The following is an 18,348-nucleotide window of genomic DNA, read 5'->3' on the forward strand; positions in this document are numbered from 1 at the left end:
CCTCTGGCTCCTGTTCATTAGGCACTAAACGGAGCTAAAACCGAGAGTTTGTCCAATGAAAACGGTCATTTTTGTTTTCTATTGCAAAATGTTTTCTGTTGGGTGCTCTAATAAACACGATGCTGCTTTCAGCAGATTCCTTATTCCCTAGACTGGATTTGGTCTTAGTGTTTCGGGGGCTATGTTTATATTAACCCTGATGTAAGTTGCAAAGGAAGATCTAATGTGTTTTCCTAGTGCGCAATAAGTGAGTAAAGAGCATCTCAACTGTCCCTAGAGTTACCCATGCTGCTGGCCTAAAGTGCTTTGCTATCTGACTTGCGTCAGAAAGATGTGAGCTCTTCAAAACACACATTTTACTAAGGTCAAATGAGGACATGCCTCTGCTCAATATGCTCCATCTTTGCTTTGAGGGAGTAGTTGAATTTTGATTATGCGCACACAGTATCCCCCGCCACTCACACGCTTACTCTTCTTGTTTCAGATCTTTGGAGATGTCCCAGGTGCGTCTTCCCCAGGGCTCTCCGCCCCCACCAGGCAGTCCAAGAAACTGTCTGTTCGACAGAACCGACCCCTTGCCGTCTATAACCCAAAGACAGTGGACCTGCAGACAGGTAAGAGACAGAGCCCTAACGTTACATCCTTAGCCAGGCTTGCTGAAAGGTTGGGTTGGAATGAGGGACTCCTACTCTCATGACAAGTATTTGACTGAACGATGCCAGTAAAGGTTCCCGTACTATATGAAGCTAGTGTTGCGCCTTTGTAAAGCTACACAATAGCTTTATAGATCATCACTAATATAAAGGGGACGGCTGTACCACTACTGTACCAGGCCTCTCCTCCCACACTGCTCTACCAGGAGAGCCTGGTGATTTAGCCTGGTGACTTGACCTGCTGCCCTACTGTAAACTGACTCCCCTCCCTTCATTCATATTGCTCCAGGCTTTTACCATTGGGGTATTTTAATATCTGGGATGAAAAATATGTAATCCTCTCTTTAACCATATTGTCTTCTGAGTCTGGATGTTTTTAAAGTGAGATGTTTAACTACCTGGCGGAGAATGTTTAATTTTTAAATGTATGTGTGGGCAAATATACCCAGTAGATATGGATGGCTACGTTGAAGGCTGCGGCCGCACCTAGATTTTGTATCCATGGAAAAATGATGAACCAAGGGCTTTTTTCTATGGGGCTGATAATGGTTGAAGGACAACGGAGAGAACTGAGGGCATCCATAGATTTGTCTATCATTTTTACATATGCAACTCGTGTGTTAAAAGATGAAATTAGTTAAACATTTGACGCTCTACAATGGACATTGAGGAAGATATGTTTCTCATCCATTTTCACCCATCTTTGTGTGGCCGTAGCTTCAGCCCCTTGAAAGGGAAGTGTGTTAACACATTTGCAATGGGGCAACTGTCCAACAGGTATTGGATTTCTGAGGACACTGCAGTTTGGAGGGCCAGGAATATCATATTTTCCTGGATCAAATCATTCACGATCAAGTTTTGTTTTATACCGTACTCTATTTTCTCTCTGTGATGGAAATCTTACATTTTGCCAAAACTCAGGTGAAGCGGAAAAAATACTTTAACGATATGTTGACACGTTATTAAAAGATATGACTGCCAGGGTTTGGAAGAAAATCCGGTCTCATTTGCAGGACAATGAACCAGGTGCTTTGATATTTTTCTGGGCCAGTTCAAATCCTGTGTTTTAGCTTTTAGCATTAGCCACGGTTGTATTCGTTAGTCATCAAATGGAAGACTACTTGAACTTGTCCAATATGAAACGCTTGTTTTAACTTTCTGCATAAAAAAAGTTTTGCTACAGTAGCTAGGTTTCCATGCGAATATTGTCAAATCTGTGTAAAACGATATGCACATTTTCCCACCCGATGTTTCTATCAAACTGACTCATTGTGCAGAAAGGGCTGTGCGTGGATGACGTAGTGCACATTTAAAGAAATTTGTACCAAATAAAAAAAAAATTTAAAAAAAGGTTTCCATTTAATTTAACTACTGATGGTTTTGTCACAAACTGTTACGTTATATAGCAAATGTTCCTCTTCTGGTTTTATGTACGCTCTAGCCAACAGCTCACAGTGCAGATAGGCTACCTAAAAGAGATTATGGTTAAGAACAATACTTTTTTTTTTTTTTTGTCGAACAGCATTGATCATCATGTCAGCGGAATGATGCTCTTTTCAATAAAATTTCTCATCACAGTGCACTTTCACCACCCTGTGAAGTTCATCATAGCTTATTTCATCTGTAGCCTAAAACTGCATGCTTTCCTGTGTCACTGTATCATCGTTTGACTCTGAAGTTTACTGTGATATGATAGTTATTATATCAATATTTGCGCATAAAGGCAATTCTACCTCCCATTCTTGCGTAATTCATTTTACAGACACAAAGATACCACCATGTTGAATGAACAAATTGTCTGCTAGCATTTATACAATAGTACCAGCATTTCCTGTTTCCATCAACCCGGTTGTGACTTTTTAAATTTAATGCGTAAGGTAATTAATCCACATTATGGCACAGGCATTGTGTACAAAGCAGATTTTACAGGTAGTCTCTGGTTTTGACTATTTGCTTCTATTTGGTCTGTGTTTTCTAGTAAAAGTAATGAAGTAATTCTGAATGGCTCATTTGGATCGTGTAAACATGGAAAATGTGTTGTTGACTGCAATATCCTCTTGATAGATGCTTCTTAACTCTATACAGCTGAAGGTAGTGAACTTATTTTAATAATGGTTGAAGAAAATGGGTTTAACTGATTCCAGAGGCTCTAAAACCATTTTTACATTTTTTACATTTGAGTCATTTAGCAGACGCTCTTATCCAGAGCGACTTACAGTAGTGAATGCATACATTTCATACATTGTTTTCCGTACTGGTCCCCCGTGGGAATCGAACCCACAACCCTGGCGTGCAAACACCATGCTCTATCAACTGAGCCACACGGGACCACAAAACCGACAGGCATCCATCTTGTGCTCAGTGCAACCAACAAAGCAACAGTAGCCTTTTCTCCGACAGCGAAACGGCTTCTTGTAGATGTTTTGATACAATTGAGGCTAGATGTCATATAATCATGAGATATCTATCTAATCAGTGTCATCTGGTCTACAAGACCTATTGTATACGGGCCGAAAAGTTACAGTATTTTATGAATGGCCCTTATGATCATGATTGTCTTCGACAGAATCTGCAAATACTTTCTCCCACAGTGCAGAATTGCACTGTCAGCCATTAGCTTTTAGTAGAGTCCAGGGGGACTCTGCCTGAACGTCACTCATTTCATATAGACTCCCATAATCCAGAATTGCTGCCCTGTTGCTTTGATCGGTGTGGTGGGAAAGGAAACTACACTTCCAAATTTAAACAAGCAACTTCCTTTTAACTTTTCATTGCTGCTTAGGATCGTCTGTCCTTCAGTTTTAAAAACAGGAACTAAGAGTTGTACTGGACAGTGAACTTGGCCTTCTAGCGTCCCTTAGTCATGGTGATCTCCTGGTCGTCCACTGCCCCATTATTCAGCTGCTGTCACAGGGTCATCCACAGAGCCGCGTTTAGCCTTGCTCCCCTAAATAAAGGACAAAGATGTTCTCGTCCAGCAATTTGCTCTCAACGACTAACAGCCTTACTTCTCCTCTCAGTGTCACCAACATCACCTGATGTCGGTTCCAACTCGGATGAGGCGTCGCTAGGCAGCAACGAGTCGGTGTCGTCCCAGTCGACTGCCTCGGGGACGCCTCCGGAGAAGGCCAACCATGCTCCCCTTCTCGCCAGCCTCACCACAGGAGACAGCCCAGGGTAAGTGGGTCTACATGGAGAAATGCCTGCGGTTAACCTCAGCATCAGTCTTTTCAGATATTCTGGCTACTTCAGTTACAAGACATGTATCCTGATTGGCGGTGTCACTATAGGATCAGCCATCATTACATCTCTCCATGGCTAAAGAGAAGGCTACTATTTTACCCTAACCTCTTTACAATGCTGTATCTTATACAGCTTACTAACACTCTTGAAATAGTCATTCATTCTTAATCACTCAAGCTAAACTTCTTCTGCTTACCTAACTTTCCCCCTGAGTCTCTCCCCCCCCCCCACATTAAGATCTGTAGCAGTCTGGCTTCACCCTCTCAAACGCAGTCTGGAAGAGCTGACGTGTTGCAGTGGGATTGAATGCTGTTTTCTCTACTCACACCACTTAGTCACTGACGGGGACATTTTGGTGTTGCTGGCTCCATTCATACAGCAAACCTTTATCTCTTTAATTGAAACTCTCTCTCTCTGAGAAACTCTTTGAAATGAATATATCGCTAGTGTCATAACCTGCCCAAGAAAATATGCATTTAATTCGTTTTTTAATGTGGCACAGAAAGTAAATTGATGCCCACTTCCTCTGTCTACCCCTTCCCAGTCTCCACGTACATATGCATCTATCACTTTCCTTGCTTTCTCACTCCTCGCTCTCCTCGTGCCCGCTCGCTCCTCCCCCTCTGCCCTCCTCTGTATCCAATCCTTCTCTGAAGTCCTTGGTTTCTATTAGTTGTCTCCAGCCCACAGCTTGCCTTGAATGCTGATGCGAGAGCTAATAATAATATTGGGTTAGACTGCAGATGTTGGGCTGCTCTTTGTCTCTGCAGTGTCTCATGTCTGCAGATTCACCTTGTGAAAAACTTTGTTTCTCTGACTCCCTCGCCCACGTTCCCTCCCTCTCTCTGAGATGCTCAGAGTGCAATGAGTTCTTCTCACAAGACACACGAGCTGTAAAACAACAAAATTAGCACATACTTAACTGAGGAGAAAAATATGATTTTTCTTTGGTTTTCAACGTGTCTCTCTCTCGCTCTCTCTCTCTCTGTGTCTCTCTCGCTCTGTCTGTGTGTGTCGCACCTCTAGCCTTGGCTCCAAATCGCCATAGTAGACAGACGGAGCTACAGTGGGTTACATAACAAGACTCGTTTTTTTCCATGTTTTCCCACTTCGTGGCTTCGCCTCTCCTCCAGTGGAACGGAAGGAGTGACCGGGAGGGGGTCGTGAATATTGCAGTTATTTGTTTGGGAGACAGGTGGCGGTGCGTCAGCCGTGTAAATCGTATTGACTTTGGGAGATATTCTGGTTCACTCTTATAGCTCAGCTCTGACCTTTTTATGAAGACTGCCGTGTGTGTGTGCGAGAGCATGGCAGGGAGCACCTTTCTGGCAGAGGCCACGGCACCGTCACTCTACACCACAAAAGGCGTGGGAGGTGGAATGAGTGTGTACAGTAGGTAGCCTGTTTTCAGATCAGTTTGTGCTGCCTTGGCCATTGCTGTTTAGCTTGACAGTGGCATTGATCATAGGAGTTGCCAAAACAGCACAAACAGATCTGGGACCAGGCTAGAATAACTCGACTTAACCAGCCTCAACACTGTAATGTGAAGTCACTGATGTGGCGCTTACTGCTCAATACCTGGAGTCTGTTAAGCTTTTACCAGGAAAAAAATGACATATTATACACACGTTGAACTACAACTCTACATCAGACACTATTTTCTATAGAGTGATGATTTATCTCTGCCAACTTCAGTGTCTCATCTCATCCCCCCCCAAATTCACTATCTGGATCTCCCCGTGGCAGTCATTTCCAGACCTGGAGAGTGAGACTGTAATTCTGCCTCTTCTCCTCTTCCTCCCCCATCCCTCTCTCTTGGCAGACAGCTGTGGATCATAGAACAGAGTTTCCTGCCCACCCAGATTGAAGGTAGACTTGTTTGTTGGTGCTTACCAGCTCAAATCAGGTTTATTTGTCACATACGTGTTTAGCAGATGTTATTGTGGGTGTAGCGAAATGCTTGTGCTTCTAGCACCGACAGTGCAGTAATATCTAACAGTTTCACAACATATACACATACATCTAAGTAAGGAATAGATTAAGCATATATACATATGTCAGAGCGGCAGCATTGGATTAAGAGTGATATAGAATACAGTTTATACATATGAGACCCTGCCCACCACTCCTCCAGTAATCAGGGATGTGGAAAGTCTCTTAGCCCAGAAAGAGGAGCAGTAGAAAGTCCCCCCCTCCCTCCGTCTGTCCCCCATTGGCAGACCCTACCTGGCCTGGAGGCTGTGGGGTGGAATTCCTTTCCTGTCATACAGTAATGGGAACCAGCACCAGTACAGTGACTGCCCCCATATCCACACGATTATAAAACTAGTGGGAGCTGAACTGGTGACCGGAGGACTGCTAGTGTCTGATCCCAGGTATCATCTCCTGTTGTGCCCTTGGGCAAGGCACTTAACGCCTAAGCTGCTCTTGATCCAGGGGAACTGCTCTGTGGCTTACCCTGTGCTTCTCAAAGTGCATGTTTATTTGTGGGGGGTTTAGATGGTCAGTTGGACGAATTTCAGTTTTTCACCAAATGGACACAGCCTAGTTATTCTATTATACTATAGGTTTATTTTTAAGTTTGCTTCCACTGAAAATCAAACTTCAGACATACACCGTACAAAACATTAGGAACACCTTCCTAATATTGAGTTGGGGGCATGAACTCTACAAGGTGTCGAAAGTGTTCCAAAGGGATGCTGGCCCATGTTGACTCCAATGCTTCCCACAGTTGTCAAGTTGGCTGGGTGGTGGGTCATTATTGATACACACGGGAAACTGTTGCGCATGAAAAAGTAGCGTTGCAGTTCTTGACACACTCAAACTGGTGCACCAGGCACATACTACCATACCCTGTTCGGGTCCCCCTCGGGACATTTGTGCTAACATTGGCTAATGCGATTAGCATGTGGTTGTAAGTAACCTTTTTTTTTTTTTTTTTTTTCCCAGGACGTAGACATATCTGATATGGGCAGAAAACTGCACTGTCCAGTTTACAGTAGCTATTACAGTGGAAGAATACCATGCTATTGTTTGAGGAGAGTGCACAGTTATGAACTTAAAGTTATTAATAAACCAATTAGGCACATTTGGGCAGTCTTGATACATTTTGAAGATAAATGCAATGGTTCATTGGATCAGTCTAAAAAAAATTGCCTGGGCTGAAATAATACATTATGGCCTTTCTCTTGCATTTCAAAGATGATGGTACAAAAAAACGCATGTTCGTTTTTTTCTTTGTATTATCTTTTACCAGATCTAATGTCTTATTCTCCTACATTCATTTCACATTTCCACAACCTTCAAATTGTTTCCTTTCAAATGGTATCAAGAATATGCATATCCATGCTACAGGCAGCTAGATTTGGCTATGTCATTTTTAGGTAAATCTTTAACTTGTCTCTTCCCCTTCTAGTGGTTTTAACCAGTTGCTTCAATAAGTGATAATAGTGTTTACCTGGTCAGTCTGTCATGGAAAGAGCAGGTATTCGTAATGTTTAAGTTGTGTATGTAATCATATTTCAATAGGAAACACATTTTGTAGATTGAAAACAACAAAAACCAACCGATGTGTAATTCGAGGCTCTGTGATATTCTGTTTAACCAGACACCAATTTTTTTTTTCTCCTGTCTGGCTTAGTTGTAATTTGTTTTTGGATAAATCCATTTTCCACTCTGTTCATTTGATGGGTTTCTAGGGCAACCATGTTGAAATCATTGAATACTTTCCCAACCATTTATCCTGTAATCATTTCGGTATCTATTTACTTGACAGGTTTTTCCAGATCTTCATAATTGCTATTTCATTAATAGCCTTCGCTTGTTTAGTAAAGTCACGACTTTTATGACTGAATATTTGAGTGTCTGATTTGAATCTGTTTGTTTTTGCGTGTGGTGAGAAGTCAATGAGCATACACACTAACATGCAGTTTTGAGTTTGCCTGTTTTAGTGCCTGTATACTGTGTTCGTGCGCACACATCCACTCTGCCCCCTTTCCCCCTCCATCCCCCTACCTTAGCAGTAAAGAGTGAATCTCAGCACCTACCCTCAGGTGGGTAAAGTGACAGTGCTCCTGTTCTGCTGTTGGCCCAGGCAGAGCGCCAGGCAGACAGTGTGCTGTGTGGACTGAGGTTAATGAGTGGATTTGCTGCACTGCAGCGCTCCGTCCCCCCCATGCTAATGTGGAGCAGCTGAGATGCCAGTGGCCCCTCTCCCCACACACACACACACACACACACACACACACACACACATCAAATGTATTTATATAGCCCTTCTTACATCAGCTGATATCTCAAAGTGCTGTACAGAAACCCAGCCTAAAACAGCAAGCAATGCAGCACAGTGGCTAGGAAAAACTCCCTAGAAAGGCCAAAACCTAGAAAGGAACCAGGCTATGAGGGGTGGCCAGTCCTCTTCTGGCTGTGCCGGGTGGAGATTATAACAGAACATGGCCAAGATGTTCAAATGTTCATAAATGACCAGTATGGTCAAATAATAATAATCACAGTAGTTGTTGAGGGTGCAACAGGTCAGCACCTCAGGAGTAAATGTCAGTTGGCTTTTCATAGCCGATCATTGAGAGTATCTCTACCGCTCCTGCTGTCTCGAGAGTTGAAAACAGCAGGTCTGGGACAGGTAGCACGTCCGGTGAACAGGTCAGGGTTCCATAGCCGCAGGCAGAACAGTTGGAACTGGAGCAGCAGCATGGCCAGGTGGACTGGGGACAGCAAAGAGTCATCATGCCAGGTAGTCCTGAGGCATGGTCCTAGGGCTCAGGTCCTCCGAGAGAGAGAATTAGAGAGAGCATACTTAAATTCACACAGGATACCGGATGAGACAGGAGAAATACTCCAGATATAACAGACTGACCCTAGCCCCCCGACACATAAACTACTGCAGCATAAATACTGGATGCTGAGACAGGAGGGGTCAGGAGACACTGTGGCCCCATCCGATGATAAAAGAGCGCAGACACACACACTGCCCACACATACACACACTGTCTGCAGAGCTATAAATCACCCACACCATCCGGCATCCACTGCACTGACTGAACCTGACTAGAACCTGATGGAGGGAGAGCTTGGAGAGAGGAGGGGGTGACGGATAGATGGAGGACAGAGGCCATGTCTACACTTGAGAGTTAATGCAGTTTTCGTATTCTGATCGTGGAATTCCGAACACGTCATGCATCTACACCTACATTTTAAATGTGGCCACAGTGTGTCCAGAGTCCCTTTCCCCGCTATATTAAAATGCCAGTATGCATTCTACAAAGCTTGGAATAGGCAAAATATGATAAAACAACAACTTGACGGCAGTAGTTGACGGCAGTAGCTAACTAGCAAGCAAAGCTAAATGGATTGCAAACGGGTTAGACTAACTCTAGCCAAACAAAACTATTTTTTTCAAAATGGAAACTAGCTGGCTAGCATTTGAGTCCAGCAAACTCTCACGCTAGGAACGTATTTCCTCCGACTTTATAATGAAAGGGTGACTGTCCCAAAACACGCGTTTTCTGGAGACTTGTGGTAGGAGTGCTGATGACGTCGCCCACTGTATGCGCTTCGGTGGCCTGACTGCGTCCAGACTGAGGAGAAATGCACACACAATGCAGCCCTGACCACCTCCTGAAGTGGTCAGACAGATCTGAACACAGACAACAGACTTTTCTGTCTTCAATGCGGTCTTCGTATTCTGAGCAGAAGTCATGGCCAGAGAGGGGTAGGGACTGTGTACCCTCATTCCCATCCCACCTGTAACCCCTGCCCTCCCAAGCTGCTCCCTCTAATTGTATTTTAGTGTCTCTATGGGAGCAGCGGCTAGAAGCAATTTACTCATTACGCTGTATTAGCATGGGCCCCGGGCAGGGAAGGAGGGCGGCTTGACGCTGGCTGTCCCTCCCAGCCCCACTCTGCCCTGGCTGGCCCTGCGCCGTCTCTGGAGGTTAAAGTAGGGCGAGACTTGGCGCAGAGAGCATAAAAGAGCGCAGACACACACTCTGCCCCCTCCGTCCCCCTACTTTAGCAGTAAAGGGCGTATGGCACAAGACGACATCTTTACTAGTAATGGTTAATAGGATTGGTATAGCTGTTTTTAGAGTGAATGGTCATGTCTATAGGGTGTCTCTTATATTCATTTAGTGAACAGATGTTATGGGCTGTGACCTCCCCAGGTAGTTTATAGAGGACAGTTGAATTAGTGGGGAAGTGGAGGCTTTACTGTTAAGTGAATTGCTTTCCCCTCCAGTTACACTGTGTTCAGGCTAAAGGACCTCTAGTAATGGTTTTCTAGAACATTCTCTAACTTTCTAAGTTGGTGATACTGGTTGTTTTTGTTTTTTGTGGTGTTTTTTTTGTCTGTCCTGAGAACAGTGGAAGTTGTTCCTGGGGGAAAATACAATTTTTGTCTCTAAAGAAGAATGGGTCAATCGCATGTACTTTGTTCTTTTTATACTATTGGACTAATCCATATGTCAAATATCAGTCAAATAAGTGGTTAAAATGTAGGACATTGATTTTCAAAAATATTCAAACAATGCTTCATAATAAAGTGAGGACAGTTGTGAACTTCCCCAGATTTGAATAATTATGCACCTGCTCTCAATGTTTTATTCATAGGGGGTTGTGCTGCTCATCTCTGTGTTTCTCTCTCTTTGTGTTCCTCTGTGTATGTGTCTAAATTTCCTCTCCCCAGCATTCTACAATCTGCATGTTAAAGGCTGTTGAATTGTCCTGAGATGGTGTGGTAGTCAAACAGGGGGGTCAAGGGCATTATCAAAGAAACAGCCAGTGTTTATTCAGCCCCAATATGACCCTGTTTTATTTATTTTTTTTGGATTTTTTTTTGATCTGATTAATTCCCCCCCCCAAAAAATCTAAAGTGATGACCCTTGATTCTGTTTACTGCTGTTCTTCACAAAGGGTCAATGTATTTGCTTTTTTGTTCTTTCCTTTCTGAAACAACCTACTGATTTTTGTCCTTTTTAAAATGATCTCACATAAATAAACTTGTGTAGCATTTTCTAAATGTGCCCTTCACTACAGAATTGTTTTTACAAAAACTGTACAAACAAAGGTAATTAGAACAAAACCTGTGAGTTTCTGTAAGCCTTGCCAAGGCTGTGTAGATTCTGGAGGTGGAATATTAATTGGCTGTGTGCGAAAGCAGCTAGCTGTTATGTGTGGCGCTCTTCCCAGCCTCTACTCTCTGCCACACACTGTCCCCTGCTGAAATCCCCTCTGGCTTTCCCCCCACAGCTCAAGGGCACTAGCCATTAAAACCTCACTCTACCTCTCACTCCGAAAATTGCTAATGATTTCAGTGTAAATTATAGCAGTTGTTTTGAGATGGCTGTGTACTTTTTTTTTCTCTCTCTTTTATGTTGGTGACTACAGGGAATTAAGCATGTTTAACTTAAACGACTTCAAATATGCGTTTGAGAAGGGAATTCACTTTTCATCTTAACAATGGCGTCACCTAGACCTTCTTGCTGCAGTAAAATACAGATGGGAGGACATTAACCATTCAGTTAAATATGCTGCAACAATCTGAGTTCATAGGCTTCACTCAGGCCAGGGAAAAGATTAAGACACTACTGGGTGGATGCAGTGGTCACTGACATTGTGTTGGCAGACCACTGTCTGGTGTCATTGGGATGCTACTGTAGGTATTTGGTATCTGGTTATAATGTTTGTTTGACCCTCTGTTTGACTGCAGGGCCTGCATCACTGTAGCAGCCTCGTGGCTCAACTCTGGAGCCCTGACCAAAGCCAGTTCTGATGGGGACAAGACAGTGGACGGGTAAGCACGCACACAGGTATTTGAATGGACTCTGTGGGAACTCTGTAGACTCGTAGCCCATAACTGTTATCCATAGCTGGGCTACCTACGAGACAAAATTATTAATTCAAGCGTTCAAATTATGCTTAGGAAATTGCACATGGCCAAGTCATTATGGGCAATCCATTATGTTATTTAATATATACAAAAGGCCTGTTCCTCCAGATGCAGTCCCGTAAGAATACCCTCTATTCAAAAGAACAAATCCCAAAGTGCAGGTGAAGATGGTTGCAGTGACAACTCGGCATCCACCAAAGTTTTTCAGTTTGAATAGATATTATGTTTTGGTCTCCAACGTTGTTGTTGTTGTTGCAGCAGAGTGTAGGTATATGAAATATTTATCAGGGTATGAGGTATTGAAGGCTGAGTTTTCTACATAGTTCTCAACTGGCAGCAGGCATTACTATTTGCATTGGGGGCAAAACAGAAACCTTGCCGAATAAACACGTTGTTTTGTCAAGGCCAGAAAAGCATCTTCTCTAACCTTTGCAGGGCTATGCATGCATATAGTTTCTTAGACAACCCTTTTACCTCACGTTCACTTTAAGAATGTAGCGTCAAAGTGTCTAGGTCTGTAACCACTATGGGTAGAATTTTGCATAACTGCCAGGAGAGGAACTCTCAGGAATTCCATTCGGCTGTTCTGTTTGTGTAGAAACCTGCTTTAGAATTGCCCCGCTCGAATTATCTCAGTAGAACCATAATGGTGGTCTATCGCTGTGGCCTGACGCATGTCTGCTGTCTGAGATGCATCCACGCTGACCCTGTGTCTCTGAGAGAGGGACGGTGGTGTGTGGACTCGCTCGCCAGGTTCAGATAGCGGCCAGACAACAGTCCTCTTGGTTCGCGCCTGCCCCTGAGATACCCATAGTCCTCTTGGTTCGCGCCAGCCCTTGAGATACCTGTAGTCCTCTTGGTTCGCGCCAGCCCTTGAGATACCTGTAGTCCTTTTGCTCATTTTCTCCCTGCTGTTTCAGTACTGATCACCTAGCCCAGATTGAACTGTGGAGTAATCCTCTGATCTCCCTCCCTCTTCCAAAGCCCCACAAGCTCACTGATTGTCGTCATTTTTCAGTGTCACCGGTGGCGGCGGCAAGAGAGCTATGGCGGTGTACCCGTGCGAGGCCGAGCACGAATCTGAGTTATCCTTCCAGGTCGGAGCAATATTCAGCGCCGGTAAGTGTTATCGCTCCAACAGTGGCTCACTCCGAAATCTCAAAGAACCGCCGGGCATATTGGATCCGTGAGGGAACCGGTAACAGGACAGCCCAATCTGATCTTGAATCAGACGGATGGAGGGGAGAGAGGAGGGGTAGAGATTGACTCTCCAGTTCCATCTGAAAGGGGACTTGACAGAGCTCTAGTCAGTGAAGGGAAATGGACTTGATACAGGAGTCTTTACAACGAGGATATGTCATTATGTCCTTGATAAGATGCAATGCGTCCGTGGCTGGGTATTACAAGCCAATTATCATTGAGGGCTTACTCAAGTATGCATGTGAGCTGGGCATCCTGAAGATGTAAGACACTTGCATAGCTACCCGTCCTTAAGCCTCTTGCCAAACTGTTTCTTCTCCACGATTAGTCTGGATTTGCCCTATGATTTCTAGAATGCGAACACATTCTGATTGTTCCCAGAAACCGATGGGTTGAGCCAGCCTCCATGATGACTTTATCAACTTTGATTTGTTAGAGATGATTGAATCGCTGATTAAATTTGTACAACTCCCCTCAACGACTTCTAGGATGTCAGATTCAGACTGAATGCATGTAGCAATTTAATAGAGCAGAGGAATTAAATTCCGGGTGAGTCGTCAGGCAAGTGAGTCTCTACTAATCAAATATTATCTGGTATGGGGTTATTTTCCAGTTAAACTCAACTGAGGTGTTTGAGATTTTAACTCAGATGGCAAATATCAAATGTATGCCCTCGAGCCAAGAATATTTGAAAAATATGATTCACTGTCTCGTATTGAGAATCCAACAATCTCAAAGCCCCACACTGTCAATTGGCAGTGCATGGGTCGACAAATGAAAGAACCCTTGTCAAAAGAAGTGTTACAGTATGAGGGCAAAAATGGCCAATCTCTTGACTAGAGACCTATATTGGCTTGCGCATACCTAACCAAACATGGTCGAAACATATTTTATCAATAATAGTTTTAATAATGGCACGGCTTGATTTAATATCATCTTGGGTTTTCCATCTCCTAAGAAATAATATACACCACAAGCAAGAGAACCAAATATCACGTAGTATAAACATTTTAGAGAGATGGGTTAGAAAATACTGAAGTTGTGCATCAACATATCTCAGCCCATTTCACTTTAGTCAAATATACAGAGTTTGGGTAGGAATCCATTGACGCTGTGTTTTGCTGCCAATTTACCTCCTATCATCTCTCATTCAGTCTGAAGATGGTCCGGCACCATGGAAAGACCAACTTAAAAAAAAATTCTAACATTTTGCAATGCAGAACTGAAATAAAGAATTCTGATTGGAGAAGTCCCTCCCTGTATGTCTTTTAATCCATTTAGTGCCTAATTAACATGTCCCTGTTCTCTGAAAAGCTTCTGTGACAAATACGTTTTATACAGTCTACAATGATACCCTCTTGAGTTATTCTCCCAGCAAATGGGGTACATTAGCTGAACGGACAAAATGAGGATGACATGGCACGGGGACATTGCCCATCACTTTGTATTTGTATTTGCTGAGTATTTCCAGAGCACAGAAACAATTTCAGTGTTTGCAGAGATGATGGTTGTGTTTATATACTCTATCTATGCCAACTATAAAATGTCAACTATAAAGCTCTGAGTAAAACTTTCTCTCACTGACACAGCCATCTGTGTTTTCTAACACTGATGAAATGCAGTGTGTTTACTCCCATCTCACCCTGTCCCCTGGTACCTTCTGTTCCCATCTGCAGTGGCACCTTCCAGGGAACCTGGCTGGCTGGAAGGAGAGCTGGAGGGGAAGAAAGGCCTCATCCCTGAAAACTATGTGGAGATGCTGTAGTCCAGAACCTTAGACCTCTTAGCCTGTATACTTTCAGTGGAAGACTAGCCTTGTCCCAGAGCTGTTTGTACTGTATACTTTTATATGGTCATAGTCATTACCAAAACATTGTTGGGAAGAACGCACAAACAGATCTTGGACCAGGCTAGTGGAAGAGGGGTCTCGTCATCCCTGACAATCTCCATCTAGATGCTGTATGCCAAACCCAACGGTCGCCTGGCCTGCCACCATCTATGGCTGTATCTCGCCCAACAGTCACCTTATACATGGTATCCATGAAGTCGATGTTGACACACTCCCATTCTCAAATTCATACTTTTTCTTATGCCTTCAAATCTCACGTTCCCTGCCCGGCGACTACTATGCGTTCATCAACACGTTCATTCATTTTAATGCAGAATAATAATTATTCCCCAGCAATGATGTACAATCCATTATCTTGGAAATAGGAAAGAAAGTAACATTTTTAAGGTGCCTTACAACACCAAGACAGAGTTGACATGCATTTACTGAACGGGTATGTTTGGAAAATGCTAAAGAGTTGTGTTCCGTGAAGAATGTCTGGAATACTCTTCAAGAGGTGCTTTGGGATATTGTGATTTATTTAATTGGCACATTGATTGCATATTTTATATTTTTTTAAACCACAATATTAGCTCTTTTTTTTTTTTTTTTTTTTTTCAAAGTATGGTATCCACCGTTGTGACTGATTGTACACTGACATGCCGTAGAGGCAGTCATATTGGAATGGGTCTCCTTCGATCAAACCATAGAAATATAATTACTAGAACGGTTCTTGTATTTCTATGGTTCAGACACTCTTCCTCTGCATACTTGTTGACCTAGACATTCAATGATGTCCGAACTTAGTCTAGTTATCGGGTTGTTTCCACTTCAAAAAGCACTAGGAGGATTTTGACACCCACCATCTCAGATTGTGCTGAAATCGTTTCTGTAGTTACAAACAGATAAGATTAGCATTCCTGAAACATTATTTTGTTGAAATGTAATTTGATCTCTAAGAATTTAAGCTAATTGATTGCACCCAAATTGGCCATTTAAAATGATAGGATTTAAATAATCTTCAATAAATATAGTAACATTTGACCATAATTCTTCCTACCAATGAGTAAGACATGAGGAATCCAATAGCCACCCACATACTCCTCATCAATTGCACCCCACAACCAGTATACAGTATCGGTTTTCTGTCTAGCAAGTAGTATGGAGCTGCGGCTTGGAGTATTGCTTCTTCATCCTATGTAATGTATTTCCTGTGAATCTGGTGTTTGTTCCCCCCCGTTCAGAGATTAGCCATTTGAAGTTGCTGGCATTACCATAAATTAGTGAGTACCAGGTTTTACCTACTATATGCCGCTGTTCCTGCTACTGCCACACCCTTTTATCCATTTTGCTGGTCTCTGTGTTTATTACATGGGTCACACCTTTTGAGACCCATGTTATAAACATGGGTTAAAAAATTGCCATGCAATTTACTTTGCAATTTTGGGTAGAAAAACCAATAGCTTTTGCTCATGATGAAACTAAATTGTGGCCATCCTCATAATTCAAGCCAGGCTTAATCTGTGTTCAGGAAACAGCCCCTCTGTGTGGTTTATTCCCTTTAAAAAAGGTCTGGGTTAGTTTGACCATTCCTGGTGAATAAACAAACCATTAGGCTACAGCAGTTCTAATGGTTTCAGTGTTATGCTCTTCAATGGGAAAAGTCCCAAACACACACTGTATAGTATCTTGCAATGGTGTTGGGTTTAATGGTACAAGTTGCTAATCACACAACATATATTTTCAAATAATTGTATTAAACATATGACTGCCATGCAATAGTTTATAATTTTGTTAGGCTTTTTGTCACATTTTAGTCACTAGCCCATTTCTTCAGAGTTTTGGGCTTGTAGGAAAAGTTTTCATGAGAATTGCACCTTAGGTGGTGTTGCCCACTCAGAGCTGCCATTTGTTGGGTTGAATCATTAGGCTGCTAAGACAGAGAAACTGAATTGCTTTCATGGAGGACTGTCTTGACTTGTGAGGATTCCCACACAATTTATTTTCATGAGCAAAAGCTATTGGTTTTCTACCCAAAGTTGCAAAGAAAATGTTGTGATCTGTTTAATAAACACGAGACCAGCAACATTTACAAAGGGGTGTGTCAGTAGGAACGGCAACATCAAGTTGACAACCTGGTACTTTCAGACTAATATTTGGTAAATAATACAAGTGATTTCAAATGGCAAATTTCTCTGAACGGGGGAAAAGAAACACCTGATTCAGAGGGAATACATTACATAGAATGAAGAAGCAATACTCCAAGCCGCAGCTCCATACTACTTGTTAGACAGAACTGATGCTGTATACTGACCATTGGTGTGGGGGGGTCCTTCGGTGGCTTTTGCTCATTTTATTGGATTCCTCATGTCTTGCTCAATGATAGGATAACCTTCGGTCCAAATAAGATGTTGGGTACTATATTTATTGATTATTATGTGAATCCTGTAAATTAGAAGGGCCAATTTGGGTGCAATCAATTAGCTTAATTTCTCAGAGGTCAAGAAAATGTTCGCAGGAATGCTAATCTTATGTTTCAAAATACAGAAATGGCTTGCTGAAATGGCATGAGTATCTAAAGTTCTAATCAATTCTTTAGGTGTGACAATGTTCAACTCAATGCAGCAATGATGTATGGGAATGTGCAAAACAAAGTGGGGTTTTATCAATCCATATTTGACATTGTTCAAAATCTTTCTGAACAGAATTTACGAAAATTAGATGACGTTCCATCTACTTTTTATTTTGTGCCAAATTGACTGACGACAATATTTTATTATTATTACCACAATCACAAATGCAGTATTTTCCCAATTGTATTGTCTATGGCTGTGTATATAGTTATTTTAAAAGGCCACACAAAATGCCAAGTATATTCTATTCCAGAACCCTCTTTTTTTAGTGGTCAACAGAATTAGTTTTTAGTGGTTTCATTTGGAGTGGTTTTTACAATTGTAAGTGTACTAAACCCATCACAATACTTTTATTCTATTGCCGTTCAACAAAGCCGGTTTCATTTTTCTAAGAGCTTTTGTTCTCTCATTTTGCATTGCAATTGCAGTAATTTAAGACAGTGATTCATGACATTTCTAAAGGTCGTGGCATCCATTTCAATTTTGTAACATTGGATGTCCTCTTGATCAATGTTAAATAAATAAAGACATTTTTATTCTTTACCCCATTATGTATTCTTCTGATAACGGGAGAGTAGATGGACACTGCACACTGAAATGGTCCTCCCAAAATATTTGATATTTACATTTAATATTCTTGGCTCGAGGGCATACATTTGATATAAAAAAGTAAAATGGCAACTCTACTGAATCGTTTCAATGAAGTTTGTTGGACTGTCAGGACTTTCTGTGGAAGAACAATGGAATAGAATATATCAAAGGTTATCATTTTGGGGGCCCAAAAATAATTAAGAAATGGACATATTTGGCTACTGCAGTTTTTACTGAATCAACCTCTACCTGCTTGTTCTAGCGGTACAAATTAACAGTCTGTTTAAAGTACATTGA

At 42.3% G+C, this 18,348-nt stretch overlaps 1 protein-coding gene across 1 annotated transcript in view; it reads left to right on the forward strand.

Annotated features, from left to right (window-relative positions):
- LOC106610227 (rho GTPase-activating protein 10) overlaps window positions 1-18,003 on the forward strand; it is a 64,653-nt gene extending 46,650 nt beyond the window's left edge. Inside the window, exons 19-23 of the mRNA XM_014209443.2 lie at window positions 485-614; window positions 3,674-3,830; window positions 11,620-11,703; window positions 12,818-12,918; window positions 14,676-18,003. Of these exons, the coding sequence (XP_014064918.1) occupies window positions 485-614; window positions 3,674-3,830; window positions 11,620-11,703; window positions 12,818-12,918; window positions 14,676-14,764 (561 nt within the window). The 3' untranslated portion in view covers window positions 14,765-18,003. The remainder of the gene's footprint in view (window positions 1-484; window positions 615-3,673; window positions 3,831-11,619; window positions 11,704-12,817; window positions 12,919-14,675) is intronic.
- The last annotated feature ends 345 nt before the right edge of the window (window positions 18,004-18,348 follow it).

Source organism: Salmo salar, chromosome ssa04, assembly GCF_905237065.1.
Source record: "Salmo salar chromosome ssa04, Ssal_v3.1, whole genome shotgun sequence".
NCBI lineage: Eukaryota > Metazoa > Chordata > Actinopteri > Salmoniformes > Salmonidae > Salmo > Salmo salar.